Here is a 14,477-nt window from a genome sequence, read left to right as displayed (position 1 = left end):
TCTTTCCATCCCTATAAGCATTCAAAGAACACAAGGTAACATTGCTTCCATGAGTAATAATCCAAGGATACATACCCTAATATATATATTAAACAACAACCCTAACCCTAACCATAACCCCAACCAAAACCATAACCCTAGCCCAAAACCTAACCCTAGCACCAACATAAGAACACCCATAAGAATAACCCTAACATACTAACAAAGCCTAATCATAGGAAATTGCCAAACAAATATCTCACATCTCCATGCAAACCTCTAGATCCAAACAAAACTAGGGTTTCCCCAAACTAGCAAAAAATGAGCAATTTGATAACATTACTTGGATCAAAACAAGGGGATCGAAGAAGATTACCTTGAGGGAGGGTTTGACTTCGAAATCTACGGATAAATTCTTCAGATTTGCAAGATTTGGGAGAGGATTTGAGAGGGGGAGAGAGTGGGAGAGGGGGCAAAGCTCGGGTTGAGAGTGGGAGAGTGTGTGGTGTGGCGGGAGTGGGGAAGGGGGGGCCAGCCAGATGAGTCACAGTGCAGCGCCCAAGCGCTAGGCGCTGCACTTTAAATGTGTAGCGCCTAAGCTTTAGGCGCTACACATTTAAAGTGCAGCGCCTAGCGCTTGGGCGCTGCACTGTGACTTATCCAGCTGCCCCCCTTCCCTACTCATAGGCGCTGCACATTGTGTGGCGCCTAGCACCGAGGCGTTGCACAGCTAGGTGTGGGGCCTAGGGCTGCCACGGTGAACTGGCGTGCAACGCCCGCTAGCTAGGCGCTGCACCGTAGAGTGTCGCGACGGCGTCGCGGGCGCTACACAAAAGGATCAAGTGTGTGAAATAGTTTCACACCTAGTTCATTTTGTAAATTGATTTCGTCCACAGGACAAAATTGACAAATTTGCCCGGCCCCGCACCTCCCTCGAAGCGAGCTGCGCACGTGTAGCTGTGGAAAGGCACCTAGGTAGCACAGGCGACAACAGCTCTCCAACCCCACGAGGGAGGTACAGGTGCACTGCCACCGCTCCCTGGTGTCCTTCCCGTGGCGGGTGATGACGTGTCCCCTAGATCACTGCCAAGCAACGGTAGCCAGCGGGGTCCTTCCTTGAGGCCAACTCCACTACGCGACCCCAAACGGACGTCCACTTTGTCCGGATTCTGTCCGTTTGGGTAGGGGTTTGGGGTCGTGTCCGGGCGTGTCCTGGGATGCGGTGGCCGTGCGCCCAGCGCGCGGCCACATCCATTTGCCCCATCCTGTCCGCGTCTACTTAAAAAACTAAAAGCAACATTTCGAATGCTTCAAGCCAGCGGCCCCGGTTCATCACGCCGGCAACAGAGCCAGCGGCCTACACGTCCATCGCCGGCATCAGCCAGCGGCCGGCAACACAGCCAGCCTCCAAAATGAATAGTTCTCCTGGCTGGCAACACAGCCAGTGGCCGGCAACACAGCCAGCCTCCAAAATGAATAGTTCTCCTCGCCGGCAACACAGCCAGCGGCCCGACGGGAGGGCGGCACCCATGCCAGCCTCAAAAAAGAACGGCCACGCCGATCGGACGACCTAGTTCAGGCCTTCGGCGTCGAGCATCTCCTTCTGCCTGGCCTCGAACCAGGCCCTCGTCTTGTCGCTCATCTTCGACAAGTCCACGCTCATGATCGCAAGGGCTACCTCCTTCGCTTTGGTGGCGGCATTGGTGGCCTCGATGTCGAGCTGCCTCTGCCTGGCCTTGACGTTGTCGGCCTCGATGTCGAGCTGCCTTTGCCTGGCCGCCTCCTCCATGTCGAGCTGCCTTTGCCGGGCCACCTCCTCCATGTCGATCTTCCTCCTCTTGGCCACCTCCTCCATCTCAAGCTTCTGTCTTTGATGGTCTAGGTATTGCTTCATTTGCTCGTCCTTGCTTTGCCGCTTCTTCTCGTCCCTCACATCCTTTTGGGACACCATGCCATGCAAAGTCTCATGCAAGGCCATGGATGAGGCGTCACGTATGTCGTCCACCTTGGAGTTGGTATTGCCCCTCGGCCTCTTCAACGCCTCGCCATCCCCACCTCCGGCGAACTTGACCGTCTTCATGCCTCTCTTTCTTTGAAGTTCACGGTATTGATCCTTGAACTTAGGGCAATTGTTGATGATCGTCCAACAATGCGTAACAGTGAATGGCTTGTCATTGTGCCGGGCCTTGAATGCCTCCAAAGATTGAAATGCCTACACCACATGATCAACAACAAGTGAACATGCAAAACATATACACGGTCGTAGTCTCATGGCCGTAACAAGGAAAGGGCTAGAAAAAGAGGAGAGCATACCATGTCCCCAACGCCGAGACCACTCACGGGCCGTGCTTCAACGCTCTCAAATGCGGCGCAATACTTGTTGCACTCTTGTTGGATGAACAACCATCTTTTTTGAATCGAGCCAATGCCACGGTTGCTTGTAATTTGGTAGGGCTCAAACATCTTCCTTTCATGGAATGTTTTGTGGACTCTCGTCCAAAAAACATCTTCCTCGGATCTTGGCTAATCTCCATCCAAGCTTGGCAAATCAACTTGTCTTCATCTTGTGTGTATGATCCCGTGCGAATGCTCTTCCTCTTCTTTTGTGCCTCCGCTCCTTGGGTGAGCTTGTCAATGAACAATGACGCACCACTAATATCAACGTCATTGCTTTCTTCTTCTTCTGCATCACCTTCGACATAGATGTCATCATCTTCATGCCATGAGTCACCATGGTCGTAGTCAGCACGGTCGTCGGCCTCTTCATCGGGGACGTACTCGGCGCGGCCATCCTGACTTTGGATCTCCTCGGGGTCGTAGGTACGGCCATGCCCACCATCGAAGATCACGTCCTCCATGTACCGGTGGTAGAAGGGGTCGTCGACCGCTGGCGTTGGGGTTGGCATTCCGTCAAACAAGACGCGGGGGGCCGGCATGGTGCCCGTGAACGGTGCCCGTGCCTGCTTTCTTAGCATCTCGACGGACGGCCGCCCGCGGCTGCTGGACCCGGGCGTGACGTTGAGGCCGATGACGGACGCGGGGCGCGGTGTGGACGGCGCGAACAAGCCCACCTCCGGCGACCCCGAGAAATGGGTCTGGCCGTCGTGCCTTGACGGAGGGAAGCCGGGCGACATGGGCGTGGTGCGCGACGTCGGTGACTGGCAGTGCGTAGGCCGGGCGACCGATGAACCGGTGCTTGCCGGGCCGACGGCCGCTGCAGGGAACCTGGCAGGACGGCCCATGCCAAGCATGAGGATGGCGTGCGCTTTGTTGACGAGGTCCTCCTTCTCGTCGGCAGCGGCCTTGCGCCGCGCGGCCTCTAGCTCCTTGTGCTGGGCGGCTCTCTTGGCCGCGGCGGCATTGACCTTGACGACCGCTCTCCGTTCCCTCCTCTTCGCCGATTCCGCGTCCAACTTGGCGATCTCCTCCGGCGTGCACTCCGACCGCGGCTTCCTTGGCGCCTTCTTCTTCACCTTTGCGGGTGGGTAGACGGCCAGGCCGCCGGAACTCGGCGGGGCGTCGGCCATGGACGGGGGAGAGAGGGGGCGGCGGGAGGGACGTGGGAGGGTTTGGGGCAAATGGCGCCAAATGGGCGTGGGGTGGGGGGGTTGGTTTCTCCCACCGACAGGCGGGCCAGAGGCGGACAAGCGCGCGCATCCCGCCCGTCCGCGCGCTGTCCATTTCACCCCAAAACCGGCGCAAGTTTGGGCCGAGGATGGGTCGAAAGCGGACACAAAACGGACAAAAGTCCGTTTGCGCCCGCGCGCTAGGCCGTCTCGTTTGTTCGTTTTACCCCAAACGGATGGGGGCGGACAGGATAGGGTCGCGCGGTGGAGTTGGCCTGACAGCGTCTAACGGTGGACAGGAGGAGCTCCTGAGCTTGCTCCACTCTCGACCAGCGGTGGCAGGGAAGCCACAACGCAGATGGATGTGCCCTGCTACCGTTGGTGCCGAGCAAAGAGAGGGGGGATTTATTTATATATTTTTACTTTTTCTGGGTGGTCCCACATATAAGGAGGGGGTCAAAAGGTGAGGTTGTAGTGCTTAGTCAGCAGTCAACGCAAACTGCCTGATCGAGTCAAAACCGTGGAGGGTAGATTCCTGAACTGCGTGGTTAGTTAGGTACTAGCAAAAGAGCCCGTGCGTTGCAACGGGAGAGAAAACATAACACACACTCTTAAATCGATAACCATCACTCAAGATCACAATAGGTCCATCTCCTTTATTTTTGCGAGGTATCATATTTGTGTTGCCGCTTATCCTCCTTCTCACCCTCGCCGGCGATGGCCTCGGTGTTCACACAAAACAACAAAAAATGTTTGTTGAATATGGTTATTCCTAAAGCATCTCTCTCTCCCTCTCTCCTCCCTCTCCCTCTCTCTCTCCCTCTCTCTCTCTCTCGCTCGCTTTCTCTCACTCTCGTGATGAGAAATTTGTTATTTTCCTTGTGACTTTTTTCAGAGGTATGCACGTGTAGTTATCGATATTTTCTTTTCCGTATATGGTAGCGGACACAAAACGGACAAAAGTCCGTTTGCGCCCGCGCGCTGGGCCGTCTCGTTTGTCCGTTTCACCCCAAACGAACGGGGACGGACATGATAGGGTCGCGCGGTGGAGTTGACCTGACAGCGTCTAACGGTGGACAGGAGGAGCTCCTGAGCTTGCTCCACTCTCGACCAGCGGTGGCAGGGAAGCCACAACGCAGATGGATGTGCCCTGCTACCGTTGGTGCCGAGGAAAGAGAGGGGAGATTTATTTATATACTTTTACTTTTTTCTGGGTGGTCCTACATATAAGGAGGGGGTCAAAAGGTGAGGTTGTAGTGCTTAGTCAGCAGTCAACGCAGTCAAAACTGCCTGATCGAGTCAAAACCGTGGAGGGTAGATTCCTGAACTGCGTGGTTAGTTAGGTATAGGTTGACCGGTTTTGAAGTTCGAGGTTGAAAATTAAACCGAATGGTTAGTTGAGAGTTGTAATGTGGAGTTCTCTCTTAATACTTAATACGGCGTTGCAGTAAAAGCAAAAAAGGACTGGTGCATTATACTTACTCTTGGTGATTCTGTACAATGCAAGAACATTACATGTGTTGTTGCAGTGGTCACGGCGCTCCAAAACTTTATGAGATTTTTCATGCGTTCACACTGAACAGAACAGTGACAAATTAGATCTTGAAAATAAGAAAGCTCAGAAGGAAGCGCAGTTGGGGGAAGCCAAGCAAGAATTGGAAAGAGAGCCTCCAAGAGCCCTCGGCCCTCTCTCCCACCTCTCCTGCCCACCGCCGCCGGGCAAAGCCCGGTTGGCGTCGGCGGCAGCGGGATCTCTTCTCCCCGCAGCAGCGGACCTGGCGCGGGTGGCGTTCGGCGGCAATTGGCGGCGCGTTAGCAATGGGGCGCGCCAGCGAGGGCTGAGGGGGCGACGACAGGAGCTGCTTCCCTCGGTGGTCGCGTGGGGGGCTGTTCGGGGCGCGCCTATGGTGGTCGTGGTCGATTTGCTTCAGATCTGACCGCCGGTGCCCCAAGCGGCGCGGGGATCTCGCGGCGGCGGCCTCGATCGGTGGCGCGCGGTGCGGCCTGCCTGGCGGGCGGCACCCGCGGGTGCAGACGGGGGCCTTCCACGGCTGAGTGGGCGGCGTGGACGCGGCGGCGCTACGGCGGCTCCTCGATTGCCGCCCGGAGTTCCATGGGAGGCATCGTCTCCAACTCGATCTACTCCGGTTCGTGCTGGCTACGGTAGCGACTTCGGTCGACGCCAATTTTGCCTGGACGGATCTGGCGGGTGGGCATGGATCCGGGCGAAACTCCAGGCCGGCATGGGCGGCCGCACCAAAGTTGACGCCCTCGGCGCTGATTACCTTCCTGGAGGCTTCGGTGTGGATCATACGCCCCCCACCTCTGCCATGAGCGCAGGCAAAAGCCTCTGTTCCTCTGTTTGGCCGACGATGGTACTTTGGTATCGTGTTCCTTCCTGAAGGCGTCGGCCGAGGATTGCACAGGGTGGTGGAGTTGCTGGTAGTTCGGAGTCGACGCGAGATGGCATGTAGGTGGAGCGGTGTGGCATCAACAGTATCATCGACGGTGGGTCTCGGCGGCATGGCGCAGTCGAGTCTCGGTGTCCGATGCGCGGAGATGGACTCGCGCAGGAGGAGGAAGCTGTCTGGCGTCGTGGTGGTGTCGATGGTAGCTAGACCGTGCAAGGTAGATGCAACAATACAGCTCTGAAGATGGATTGGTGGCAGGTGGCTGCGACGGCCTCATACCCGGCAGGCGTCCTGGTTGAGGAGTGCGCCGGATCGGTAGGTGCCCCATACCCGGCAGGCGTCCTGGTTGGGGCCTCAGGGCTTAGATGTTTAGATTTGGCTGCGATGTCTGATTGGTATTAGGCCCAGACTATCAGCGCCCCTTCATCGATTTGATAGGTGTAGCGACAGTTGTTGCTTAGACGGTGGCTTTAGTCTTGCTGTTGTATGATTTTGTAAGATCTTGTGAGAATAATTAATAAAATGGTCGTATGCATCGCCCAGATGCAGAGGCCGGGGGTCATCCTCCTTTTCTAAAAAAAGCAAGAATTGGAAAATGAAAAAGGTGAAGAGGGAATCTGAAGAAGAGAAAACAGAGAGGGGACTAGAAAAAGAGAAAGCTATGCTCAGTCCAATTAAGAGGACATCTCAATTGAATCACAAGGACAGTCACGCTAATGCGAAATGATGAACTTGTTCTTATTAGATGAACCTTGTTCTTGGTGCTGCCTTCACCCAAACAGCCATTTTTTCTCTAGTGCAGAGGTATGGAGGATATGTCGAGCGGGGATACAAGCCTGCTGCAACGAGAAGGCTATTGAATGGATTGGTAAGCACTCTAACCTTTCTGCGATCTCTTGAAACCTTATGCTTTTCCAAGCTCAAGAATGACAGTTTAAATTTTTAATATGTAATTAATATTTGCCGCTTCACTTTGAGGACAAATCATTTCCCTTTTCTGCCGCTTATTCAATGTCATAGGTTTGCTGCAGTTACGCTTGTATCTTTTCTGCCATTTTTTGAGTGCTAGTGTTGTATCTTTTGAGTCTGTTTTATGTACCTGCTGGCCCTTGTATTCATTCGCGTACCATTAACTCCAACTCTTTGCAGGTACATTGTGCTGCTCGCAAATTGACAATTTTCTGCAGGTGCTGTAAATAAAATAAAAATCAAATGTAGACGTCCTCCAGACCCAACCGTTAGCGTTGACAAAGATGTTTTTTTTTTTGCCGCAATGCGTTGACAAAGATGCTGTACAACCATCATGTGGGCGCCAGCGTGTAATCATCATAAAATAATGAATTGGTTGCTGTGGCCATGTGAACCATTTTCCGAATATAAGGATCCATTACACACCGACGCCCATCTTAATTTCTCCCCTCTCCGTGGAAAGCAAGTCTAATAATGGCATCTCCTGGAGGCCGCGATAGAACACCACAACAGGAGGCAGGCCTCCATTGCTCTGGCTCCAGCTCCAGTTCCAGGTTAGAAGCACACTAGTACTGGGTTCTTTTTTTGGTCCTCCCCAAGCAAGCTCCAGTTCCAGATTGCTGCAGGTTCTGATGCAGCTAGCTTAATAAATCTGGTGATTTCACTCGATCCAGATTTTTTCTGTTTGTAGTTATTTCACCATCCTGATGCGCTGCAATGCTATGCACTTTGGCGCTGGATCGACCTGCATATCGATCAATATATGGATTCGCTAATTCTTAATTTAAATATGCTGCCAAATGGTCGTGCTGCATAAGGATTTAACTAACTGTTTTAAATAGTGAGCTATGCCAAATAGCGGTGGTCCTTTAAATCAGCTATAGCGGAGCTATACCCGGCTATTTCATATCTTTTTCGGATAATTGTACATGATTCCCATAGCGGGTCATTTAGCGGCACCCTACTCAAACCGCTATAGCGGAGCTTCTGCTATAGCTGGCTATTTAAAACTTTGATTTAACTTGACCAGCAGAGATTGTGAAGCCATGAAGCCGACAAGTTTACCGATGGGATTATTGGAGAAGATTACAAACAATTTCTCCGAGGAGCAACTACTTGGTCAAGGTGGATATGGAAAAGTTTACAAGGTAAGATTGATGACTATTTTATGAGTTCTACAGTAGAGAAAAACCTCAATGGAAGTTTCATTAATTTGAAGTACAAACAACAACAACAACAACAACAAAAACAACAACAACAACAACAACAACAACAACAACAACAAAGTCTTTCACTCCCAAACAAGTTGGGGTAGGCTAGAGCTCAAACCCATAGAATCTCGCGACCAACTCATGCTTCGGGCATATGGATAGCAAGCTTTCACGCACCTCTGTCCATAACTAATTCTTTGGTGATACTTCAACCCTTCAGATCTCTCTTACGGACTCCTCCCGTGTCAAATTCGGTCTACCCCGACCTCTCTTGACATTGTCCTCATGCTTTAGGCGTCCGTTATGCACTGGAGTTTCTAGAGGCCTGCGATGAATATGCCCAAAACATTTCAGACGTTGTTGAACAAGTTTCTCTTCAATTGGTGCTACCCCGACTCTATCTCGTATATAATCATTCCGTACTCGATCCTTCCTCGTGTGGCCACACATTCATCTCAACATACGCATCTCCGTCACACCTAACTGCTGAACATGTCGCCTTTTAGTCGGCCAACACTCAGTGCCATACAACATTGCAAGTCGAACCGCCGTCCTGTAGAACTTGCCTTTTAGCTCCTCCTCACGCCTAGTAGTACTGAAACCGCACATCATGTACTCGGTTTTAGTTCTGCTAAGTCTAAACCCTTTTGATTCCAAGGTTTGTCTTCATAACTCTAACTTCCTATTTACCACCGTCCGACTATCGTCAACTAGCACCACATCATCCTCAAAGAGCATACACCACGGGATATCTCCTTGTATATCCTTGTGACCTCATCCATCACCAACGCAAAAAGATAAGGGCTCAATGTTGGCCCCTGATGTAGTCCTATCTTAATCGGGAAGTCATCAGTTTCGACATCACTTGTTCAAACACTTGTCACAACATTATCGTACATAACCTTGATAAGGGTAATGTACTTCGCTGGGACTTTGTGTTTCTCCAAGGCCCACCACATGACATTTCACAGTATCTTATCGTAGGCATTCTCCAAGTCAATGAACACCATATGCAAGTCCTTCTTTTTCTCTATGTATCTCTCCATAAGAAGTCGTACCAAGAAAATGACTTCCATGATCGACCATGAAACCAAACTGATTTTTGGTCGCGCTTGTCATTCTTCTTAAGCAGTGCTCATTGACTCTCTCCCATAGCTTCCTTGTATGGCTCATCAGCTTAATTCCACGGTAATTAGTACAACTCTAAAGATCTCCCTTGTCCTTGAAGATTGGTACTAATATACTCCGTCTCCACTCTTCTGGCATCTTCTTTAACCGAAAAATGAGGTTGAAAAGTTTGGTTAGCCATACTATCGCTACTAGTAAGGTACACATGCATTGCACGCATGAGATTTGGCAACCAAATTATAAATAAATACCACACTACAACATATAAGCTTGAGTCATATATGCATGATGTAGATATTCGTTTAATTCTTATAGTTCATCTCATTCAAAATCAATTAGTTTTATTAAAAAGTTAATTTATTTTAAGATTCATGGAATTGTGCATAGTAAAGCATAAAGTAAAAAACAAATAATGACAATTCATTTAGAAAAAAAGTTGGGCAATTATGATACGGATGATTCTAGAACAAAGGAGAAGTGCTTGTGTTTTGAGATTTGTGCATTATGCTTAAGTTCAACCATGGAATCTTCTAGATTGTACATGCGGCAGAATCTGGTGGAATGTAGATGATATCCAATGGCTAGTAGTGTTCAGATTTGCCATCTCTGCACCGTCAGATTCGCTTCATCCAACGACCATCTTTCAAAGTTATTCGCATACTATATATGGGTATAGATGTCCCCGAGGCCTTTTCACATCTCATTGGGGATACAATCAGGGTCCATCACCTTGCCTCCTTTCATCATTTTTAAAGCCTCCTTAACCTCAGACTCCTGGACTCGCCGCACAGAACGCACGCTGGTCTCATTAAATGAGTCATCCAGTTCGATGGTAGAAATCACAATCTCCCCATTGAACAGCTTGTCGAAGTACTCCTGCCATCTATGCTTAATCTCCTCGTACTTTACCAGGAGTTGGTATGCTTCATTCTTGATGCATTTGACTTAGGCGAACATCCTCCGTCTTCCTCTCGCGGATCTTGGCCATCTTATAGATACCCCTTTCGCCTTCCTTCATGCCTAGCCGTTGGTAGAGGCCCTCATACGCTCGACCCCTTGCTTCACTGACAGCTCGCTTTGCGACCTTCTTCATTAATTTGAAGTATTTAATACAAAAAAGAATCAACAAGAAACTAAAACTAAAATGGTTTCTCAATTCTGCCACACACTCCTCAGAAGCCAGAAATGTCAGCTGCTTCTATTTTGTCTACTCAGGAATAGTTTTCTGAGTTCTACTTGTTGACCATGCGAATTTTTTGAAATGCCCATGATCATTTTTTACAAAAGGAAGATGACCCCCCGGCCTCTGCATCTGGGAGATGCATGCAACCATTTTAATAATTATTCATGACGACCTTACAAAGTAGTACATCAATATGTGTGAATTCGACATCTTGGCAACATTTGTCGCTACTCCTATCCACTTGATGAAGGGATACAGAAATGCTGAGCCGAATACCCAGACCTCTCACCTAAGCCTAACATCTCAAGCCGAAGGCCCCAACCAAGCCACATACCAGGTCTGGGGCACAAACCGGTCCAACACGCTCTCATGGGTCATCGTCGTCGTCTTTCATCGATCCATCTTCAGAGCAGGTACTGATGCAATGACCTTGCCAGGCATGTCGTCGACGCTGCCACGGCCCCACCGCCTTTCCCTCGTCCATCCAGACACATACGTCATCGAGATCGAGCTGCACCATGCCGCCAATACTCCTCATTGTCGACACGGTAGATCCAACGCCGTTCCTCCTGCCAACCTCCACACCGTTGCCGCTGCTGGAGCTGTCACGCAGAGCCCACCACCCATAGTACCTCTCCCCGTACCTCTCCCCTGAATACCCAAGCCTTCCAAGACAGCGCCTCCATGGAGGAAACGATGTGCAGGGCCCCGCCGCCGCCCAATCCAAGACCGATTTTGGAATTTCCTCCGGGAGCGGGTCGGAGGTCGATAAGAGGGACCTCGGGTTCGCCTCCAGGGAACTAACGACACCAAAGTCGTCGCTGATGCTAGGTCGAGCTAGCCGACCAAAGTTTCCTCCGGTCCTCAACCTGTACCGCCAACCTCTATTAGCTCCGGATCTAGCCACGAGCTGAGACACAAAACCTACGGGGGAAGAATGCACCATGGGGCTCAACCCACCAAATGGAAGATAGAGGAGAGAATCTGGCGCAGATCCATCCAGGCGCCAGATCCAAAAGATCCGACCCGGGCAACGACGAGCACCACCACCCCGCGCTGGCCGACGGCGTCCGAGCACCAGATCACGAAGGATCTGACCCAAACGCGATGACTCACGCAGCCACCAGATCCCGGCCCTCATGTAGCCGCCAGTCCGCGTCGCGAGCGTGGACGCCAGTCGTTGAAGCGTCGCACACGCCGCAGCTAGGATCCGCCCTCAGCACCACCGCACCCATGGTAGTCCTGCACCTCATCACGAACAGGCCTCCCGCACCAGCCAATTCGTGCGTAGGGGAGATAGGCCTCGTCGCCGCCCCTACTGGCCAGGCTTCGCTTGGCGGCACTGCTGGCGGTGGGGGGGAGGGGGTAGGCAGGGAGAAATGCCCGACGGTGTCTAGGGTTTCCGATGGTCGCCCACGGGGGTGGACGAGGGGGTCTAAAAAAGATGGATGCCAAGACCTTCTCGAGTTCTGGTCCAAATGCCCGTGATATGCCCATGCATTTTGCAAGGATGAAGAAACACTTGCAACTGATGACACATGGGTCGAAGGCGCACCACGAAACGAGCTAGTGGCATAACTGCAGAAAACTAACCAAAAATAACTACGGGTGTACAGGAGGGCTGTAAAAGGCACCACAAAAAGACAAACCATGAACATAGCTCATGTTTGTAGATGGGGCTTCAATTTGAAAAAATATGGCTCCTCTACTCTCAAAATCTTACTATTCTGAATTATTCAAATACCCTATAAGAAGCTAGAAATGATCTCCCTGAAGAAAGGCATATAGAACTTATCTCTGATATCAAAGAATGCTTCATCAACTGATGAATTTGTTGTCATGTGTGGACATATGTAATCCCAACAAGCCTTTGCAAAAGAACAGCTCCAACAGATTCATCTTTTATGACACATAACCAACAAAGAAAGCTTCATACTTACATTTTCTACTTGTCCTCATATGATTGATGTTCAGTACTGTTGATAATACATCTTGAGTAGGGTGTGCATGACGACGGACAAGAGATTGCTGTGAAGATGCTCTATAATACCATACAAACAATTGATGATGTACAATTCAAACGTGAGTTTGAGAACCTTATGGTGTTAAACCATCCAAATATTGTACGGTTAATTGCCTATTGCTATGAAACACAACATCAATATAATAGCGAGTTGCAAGGAGGCATTATTTTTACTGAAGAAAAACATAAAGCACTTTGCTTCGAGTATATGCCCATGGGAAGCCTTCAGAATCATCTGTCTGGTATGAGGTCATTCCACTTCAGTCTTCAAGTATACTAATACATAGTACTACCTCCGTAAATAAATATAAGAGTGTTTAGAGCACTACTTTAGTGATCTAAACACTCTTATATTTGTTTACGTAGGGAGTAGTTATTAAGCATGTGAAGAAAAATGTCATGATGTGTGATTCTCTCTTTGTATAATAAATTTGCAGATGAATGTAGTGGACTTGATTGGCAAACACGTTACAAAATTATGAAAGGGTCTTGTGAAGGTTTAAAATACCTTCATGAAGGATTGGAAAAGCCATTTTACCACATGGACATAAAACCAGAAAATATACTTCTAGATGTAAACATGTACCCAAAACTTGCAGATTTTGGGTTGTCCAAGTTCTACAGCGAAGACCAAACCTGCAGGGTGACTCAAAGTGCTATTGCAGGAACGTTGTAAGTAAATGCCTCCTAGTAGTGAACTAATTTCTAAAGGATATATCTATAATATTTATGTCTCGATATGCAGTGGATACATGCCACCGGAATACTTATATGGAAATGTAGTCTCAAAGAAGTTTGACATATTCAGCTTGGGTGTTGTAATGACCAAGATAATTGCAGGGCCTGGCGGCCACACCAGATATGCTGAAATGGAGTACCAAGAGTTTCTAGATCAGGTAAGAAAGCTATCCCTTCAATTGGACAAATGGATAATGTTTATTTTGAATAATCTTATGACATGCTCTACAATTTATGTTGTAATTTAGCTTTACACTTGGATTACACAGGTACAAGGAAATTGGAGAAAAAGGTTGCAAGCAACATTGAGTTCTCCCGAACCACTAGAAGCACAATGCCAACAAGTGAGAAGATGCACCGAGATTGCACTGAGCTGCCTGGACATGGATAGGCATAAAAGGCCAAGTATAGCGGATGTGACAGATGAACTTAGCAAGACTGGAATTTTAATTGAAAAGATTACTTATTATGAAAAAGATCCATCACTGCCACTTGCTTCCACTTCAAATGTTGTTCCACCTGCAACATCACCTCCACCTTCAACTCCATCGGCACCACCTGCTTCCATTTTAAATGTTGTTCAACCTACAGCATCGCCTCCACCTTCAACTCCATCGTCACCACCACATTCTTCCATTTCAAATGTTATTCAACCTGCAGCATCAGCTCCACCTTCAACTCCATCATCGTCACTTGCTTCTATTTCAAATGGTGTTCATCCTACGGCATCACCCCCACCTTCAACTCCATCAGCACCACCTGGTTCCATTTCAAATGGTGTTCATCCTGCGGCATCACCCCCACCTTCAACTCCATCTGCACCACTTGGTTCCATTTCAAATGGTGTTCATCCTGCGGCATCGCCTCCACCTTCAACTCCATCATCGTCACCTGCTTCTATTTCAAATGGTGTTCATCCTGCAGCATCACCCCCACCTTCAACTCCATCCGCACCACCTGCTTCCATTTTAAATGGTGTTGAACCTGCAACAACACCACCCACCATTGGATCTTCAACACCACATCGGCATCCACCTCCTGAGATTAGTTCTGTTATACTTGCACCAACACCACCAAATGGTGGCCTCATGACACTCTTACGTGCGTACATCTACCAAAAGCTCAAGATCACCGAGCGCGTCAACAATGGTGCATGCCCTTTATACATTTCATCTACCTCAATTACTCTTACAAATCAGGGGCATGGTTTGCCAAAGTCCACCTGCCTTTTGCACGGTTAATTGCTTCGAAAAAATTGTTGTTCATGGA

The 14,477-nt window shown here is 49.6% G+C and overlaps 2 protein-coding genes across 2 annotated transcripts in view; one reads left to right on the top strand and one right to left on the bottom strand.

The window, feature by feature from the left end:
• Window positions 1-1,549: 1,549 nt before the first annotated feature.
• LOC119361554 lies at window positions 1,550-6,070 on the bottom strand. Its single transcript, XM_037626709.1, has 6 exons — window positions 5,321-6,070; window positions 5,028-5,120; window positions 3,280-3,428; window positions 2,560-2,844; window positions 1,793-2,192; window positions 1,550-1,759 (listed from the first exon to the last, which is right to left on the bottom strand). Exons 1-6 carry the CDS (start codon window positions 6,068-6,070, stop codon window positions 1,550-1,552), a joined length of 1,887 nt encoding a protein of 628 aa, XP_037482606.1.
• A 1,901-nt stretch (window positions 6,071-7,971) lies between these two features.
• The window catches only part of LOC119361552 (receptor like protein kinase S.2-like), an 8,652-nt gene continuing 2,146 nt past the window's right edge, over window positions 7,972-14,477 (top strand). The window contains exons 1-6 of the mRNA XM_037626708.1: window positions 7,972-8,073; window positions 12,448-12,712; window positions 12,908-13,142; window positions 13,216-13,366; window positions 13,478-13,781; window positions 14,208-14,347. Coding sequence (XP_037482605.1) covers window positions 7,972-8,073; window positions 12,448-12,712; window positions 12,908-13,142; window positions 13,216-13,366; window positions 13,478-13,781; window positions 14,208-14,347 — 1,197 coding nt within the window. The remainder of the gene's footprint in view (window positions 8,074-12,447; window positions 12,713-12,907; window positions 13,143-13,215; window positions 13,367-13,477; window positions 13,782-14,207; window positions 14,348-14,477) is intronic.

Source organism: Triticum dicoccoides, chromosome 2B (assembly GCF_002162155.2).
Source record: "Triticum dicoccoides isolate Atlit2015 ecotype Zavitan chromosome 2B, WEW_v2.0, whole genome shotgun sequence".
Taxonomy (NCBI): Eukaryota; Viridiplantae; Streptophyta; class Magnoliopsida; order Poales; family Poaceae; genus Triticum; species Triticum dicoccoides.
Note: the sequence above shows the minus strand (reverse complement) of the source record. Positions and strands in the feature narration are given on the sequence as shown.